The sequence below is a fragment of the Dipteris shenzhenensis genome, chromosome 5 (genome assembly GCF_047967505.1).
Source record: "Dipteris shenzhenensis isolate YYH24624 ecotype China chromosome 5, Dip_SZ_1.0, whole genome shotgun sequence".
Taxonomy (NCBI): domain Eukaryota; kingdom Viridiplantae; phylum Streptophyta; class Polypodiopsida; order Gleicheniales; family Dipteridaceae; genus Dipteris; species Dipteris shenzhenensis.
The window spans coordinates 35,663,090-35,667,777 of record NC_141600.1 but is presented as its reverse complement, the minus strand read 5'-3'; the positions used below and the strand labels follow the sequence as shown (position 1 = coordinate 35,667,777).

General features: G+C 45.6%; 1 protein-coding gene across 1 annotated transcript; it reads right to left on the bottom strand.

Annotated features, from left to right (window-relative positions):
* Positions 1 to 463: 463 nt before the first annotated feature.
* On the bottom strand, positions 464 to 3,037 carry LOC147901951 (wall-associated receptor kinase-like 14). The gene is made up of 3 exons (XM_087375184.1): positions 2,190 to 3,037; positions 1,988 to 2,050; positions 464 to 1,902 (listed from the first exon to the last, which is right to left on the bottom strand). The coding sequence occupies exons 1-3, from the start codon at positions 2,929 to 2,931 to the stop codon at positions 752 to 754; spliced, it is 1,956 nt and encodes a 651-aa protein (XP_087231310.1). The 5' UTR covers positions 2,932 to 3,037; the 3' UTR covers positions 464 to 751.
* Positions 3,038 to 4,688: the final 1,651 nt, after the last annotated feature.

The following is a 4,688-nucleotide window of genomic DNA, read 5'->3' as shown; positions in this document are numbered from 1 at the left end:
ACGTCCTTCATCAAGCCTTTCCTTTCAACATAGGACTTGATAGATGTTAAATTCAACAGTGAAAGAGGAGCTGTGAGGATATTACGCGCTTCATGGCTGGATATTGGGCCCTTCCACTTAGCAGAAAAACAGCCACATGTTTCCGAGGCAGCAATTGACTTCGAACATGTCTCTGGACTTTAAATACGGGTTTTTCTTTGTGAGTGACAAAGCTTTCCCACACCCAGACGTCCCTGCATCCATCAAACATGTATCACAAGCAGGGTAGCCTTGACTTTCTCCCTGCAGGTGATTCTTAACCTTATTATGAGCTTTTGACCTGCAAGTTGAGCAAGATCACAATTATAAATCTGATAATGAGGAAAGACATCATCGTGTTTCTCTCTGGGTCACACTTCGAGATTGTGATCCTTGATAGCCATGAGCTTGAAAGATCGAATATATCACTTACATATAATTTTGACAATATATAGTTCTGGCTGTAAGGCAATTCCTTATAAGAGTTGAGACAAACCTATGTGTATAGGGGTTCCCCTAGGCTAAGGAAAGACAAAGCACTGAGCATCTCCGGTACTGTCATATGTGATATTTCACTATTCCGAAGAATGCTCTAGGATCAGGGTTCAGTTTACAGCATGGGGAACGCACCACAGTCTTCATCAAAAACAGATTTTCAAGCTGCCAAAATCCCAAAATTTCAGAGCAGGTGCCTGGCTGTGATTTTGAGTTACCCATGCCATCCTCTTGCCGTTCATGCACTATTAGAGGAGCTGTCATTGCTTACCGATTCTTCTTCCCGAATTTTCGCAGAACATTCCCTTTTCGTGTTCCATTGTTGATTTTTTGACTTTTCTGATAATTGTCTGTGCACTCTGATCTTCTTGGTTTCATTCTTTACGTACTCAAGCTCATGGGCAACCTCCTTTATAGTAGGCCTAGCATCTTTATCGAATGACAGGCAACGATAGGCAATCTCTGCCACTACTTGAATCATAGATCTAGTTTGAGAATTTTTCCATGCCTCCAGAGACTCATCAATAATTTCATCTAGAGTTCCATTACCTATCCTTACGAGCGCAAGATTAGCCAGGTTTACTTCACTCTTTTCCCGTGAGAAATCGACAGCCTTCATGGCAGTGATTATCTCCACCAACACCACCCCAAAGCTGTACACATCGCTCTTCTCCGAGAGTTGAAAGTTTTGATGATATTCGGGGTCCAGATAGCCTGGAGTACCTTGAGGAACCGTGGAGATGTGAGAGTCGTCTGTCAACACGAGTCTGGACAAGCCAAAGTCCGCGACCTTGGATGTAAATTCGAAATCAAGAAGAATGTTGCTGGACTTCACGTCTCGGTGATAGATGGGAGGGCTAAGTGAATGAAGGTGAGCCAGAGCTTGCGCGGTCTCAAAGGCTATGCTGACCCTTCTAGGCCATGTCAAGCGAGTTTCTCTTTGTCCTTGAAGATGTTCGGACAAGGTGCCATTGGGTACAAATTCGTACACGAGAAGCGGATCGCCATATTCGAGACAGCAGCCCAGCAGGCGCACAAGATTCGGATGCTTCACTGCTGATAGAACCTGAACCTCATTTACAACCTGTTGAATCCCCTGCATGTATCGATAGTTTATTCTTTTCACTGCAACCAGCGTGCCATCGTGGAGTTTCCCTGCGTAAACTGTTCCGAAAGCTCCATTGCCAAGCTTGTGGTGATCAGAAAAGCCCTTCGTGGCTCTCTCCAAGTCCTTGTACGCAAAGACTTTCGTAACGCGGTGATTAGATAGCAGTCCCTCGATCTGTTTGATATCTCTTCTGCTCTGAGCTTCCCCCAATGGGCGATTCCTTCTTCTCAAAGCACAGACTACGATAGAGACGACGATGATGGTCGTGCCAGCCATCACACCTGCATTGCGAGAGGAAGAGTTCAGAACGAATCTAATGAACACACAAAAAATTACAGAAAAGCTTCTTGGAAAGGGATTGGTCACCAGCTGCAAGCAGAAAGACGTTCTTCGGGCAGCCTACTAAAGATTCCCGGCTGCAAGACGTTCCTGTTGCACAGATTTGCCAGAAGAGAACTAGGCTGTGAGAGAGAAGACAAATCAAACTTGACAAAACTTGAAACGCAGCCTCGAAACAGAAGATCCGAAAGAAACTAGCACAATAGCGCAAACTACAGATCGAACTTACTGTTGGAATAGCAGCCTTCACCGCCCGCAAAGCCATCGCCAACGAAACCTGCTCTGCAATGGCAAGTATGCCCTTGCAATATCCTATAGCAATCGGCGTTGCTAGCACAGGAACAGGGCCCTGGAATCACCACGAGGAGCTCCAACCCCCACTGAACCTGCAGTCTCAGCGGCGACGTCCGATTGGGGAGGTTGAACTGAACCGCCCAGCTGACAAAGCTTGTGCAATTCCCGTAGCTGCGCATCAAGTTTGTGAGATTGTCGCGGCGGAGGAAGCCGCAACAGTAAGAGGAGGGGCACCCGTAAGGCCTCTCGAGAGTAAGCGCGCTAGCGAACTCAGAATGCACACCGCAGTCGCAGCGAGTAACATTGCTGCAGTTGTACATCATGATCACGTTTTCGCGAGAGATCACGTAGTTGGTTCCGTTGAAGGAGAAGAAGTTAAGGTTGGGTTCACCGCAAGCGGTTCTGCGGAGAGGGTCGATGAGGATGGTCTGCGGGGAGACGGAGAGGACATTGAAGTCGTATGAGTTGAGCCAAAGCAGGAGCTGCGAGGTGCGATGGTTGCACGAAAGCTGGAAGTCTTTACGACCACAAGTGCCCAGGCCGAAGGGGTAAGGGACGATGGTGCTGCCGCAACGGTCAGGGCAAGCGAGCGAAGGTCGAGGAGGAATCCATGAGAGGAAGAAGAAGAAGACGAAGACGATGATGAGGGAGGAGACAGGAAACGAAGGGCGCCGCATGCTGATATCGATAGAGCTCGTTCGAGCTGAGATGGTAATGTAAATTTGAATCAGTTCTCGATCTACGTTGAGCTGTAGGAGCTGATTTTGTGATGCTGTTGCAAGCACGAAACTGTTAGTTGTTAACAGCCAAGCACGGAGCTGTTTTTGTGGTGCTCTTAAAGCAGGAAGCTGTTCGTTGTTGCTGATGATAGATAACCTTGCAAGCTCACGGAGCTAATTTTTGTGATGCTCTCGATGATGCTCTTGCAATGTAATTTTGCAGGCACCAAGCGGTTTATTGTTGCTGATAATGCTCTCGCAAGCACGCAGCTGGTTTTTGTGATGCTCTTGCAAGCACGGAGCTCTTCATTGTCGCTGATGATGCTCGCCGCAAGCACGCAGCTAATTTTGTCGGATTGCTTTAGCTGCAAAAATGGACGGCCAAGTAAGATTGCAGGAGTTCATATCAGTAGATGAGTAGATGTGATGCAAAGATTGACGGAAATGTGAAATTGGCGATTGCCGTAGTTCGTATCAGTAGATCAATCACATCAAAAGATGACGGGATAAACGGAAATGTAGATTTTGTACGATTCAAGCTGGAAGTTCCTTGAGAGTGAGCATTGAAATCGTTACTTCAGAGGACGCAATGAAATCGTTGACGGATTGATATCAAGGAGAGAACAGTAAAACTCAAATGGAATGCTACAGAAATGCTAGAACAGAAACTACGAGCCTGAGATCATACAATGAAGGAGTGCAAACTGCTGTAAAACAAACTGCAAATTTCGATCAAACTGTCTACAAAAACCTGCAAATTTCAATCAAGTTTCTAATGATTCGAGGATTTTACCACCTAGATTTACGTGAGCAATCAATCATACATTACATGCAGATTAAGATTGGCGTAATCATACATTACCATGCATAAAAATCACACGGTCTGCAGATTACGATTACTGATCTCATCAAACGATCCCAACGGAATCCTTTGAACTTTGTTGTGGTAGTACATGTACCCTGCAGAAAAATGCGAAAAAAATTGCAACCTTTCATCACGTCTTATCCAAATTTAGTCGAGAATCAAAAAAAAATGCAGAAACTTCAAAGCCCAGCTACTTTGCAATCTCCATCACTGCGAGCTTTAATTAATAAGAGGTGCTGGACTCGACTTCGCATGCAAAATTGTAATGTCCATCACATCTAAAAGCCTTTAAATTCATAGCATCTTCTAGACTTGATCTTACCACGAACAAAGTTGAAAGAAAATCTTACAGAACGACGTCTTGTAGATATCTCTGATTGAACTCTAATCTTCTCCTCTAAAATCTTCTTCTATATTTTGAATGATTGAACTTTCCTCTGTCTTTGTACAAACTTTCTGTTGGCTTTTAACTCCCCTAACCATCACGCGCCAACTTCGAATTCATCAAATTCCTCTCCGATCAGTTCCCCGTGACTCTCATCTTTTCAGTCTAGCCTGACTGTCGACAGCTCCCTCACCACTTCCCAATGTTCTCAACAAAATCATAATTCATAACCGGACCGCTGCCCCTATCAACCCTCTCGAGTCTCCTTCACAACTCTGCACGCCATTTTAGCTGACTCACATCCCTCCACTTCCTTGTTTCCCCCACCGAAATTCTTGCAGGTCCGTGCCAAGAAAAGCATCAACATCAACAATTGCTGCAATTCTCCGTCCTTTGAGCCAGGTCGCTCTCCTTTCGCTTGCCTTGACCGCACAACCTGAAAGCAGCGGTTCTGTGACCCTCGGT

Excerpts from the sequence above, each read along its gene's own strand:
- LOC147901951 (XM_087375184.1), bottom strand. The coding sequence starts at position 2,931 with ATGCGGCGCCCTTCGTTTCCTGTCTCCTCCCTCATCATCGTCTTCGTC. Across the intron at positions 2,051-2,189 it reads TGAAGGCTGCTATTCCAACA|GAACGTCTTGCAGCCGGGAA; the intron begins GTAAGTTCGATC and ends TCTGTGCAACAG. Across the intron at positions 1,903-1,987 it reads CGTCTTTCTGCTTGCAGCTG|GTGTGATGGCTGGCACGACC; the intron begins GTGACCAATCCC and ends CTCGCAATGCAG.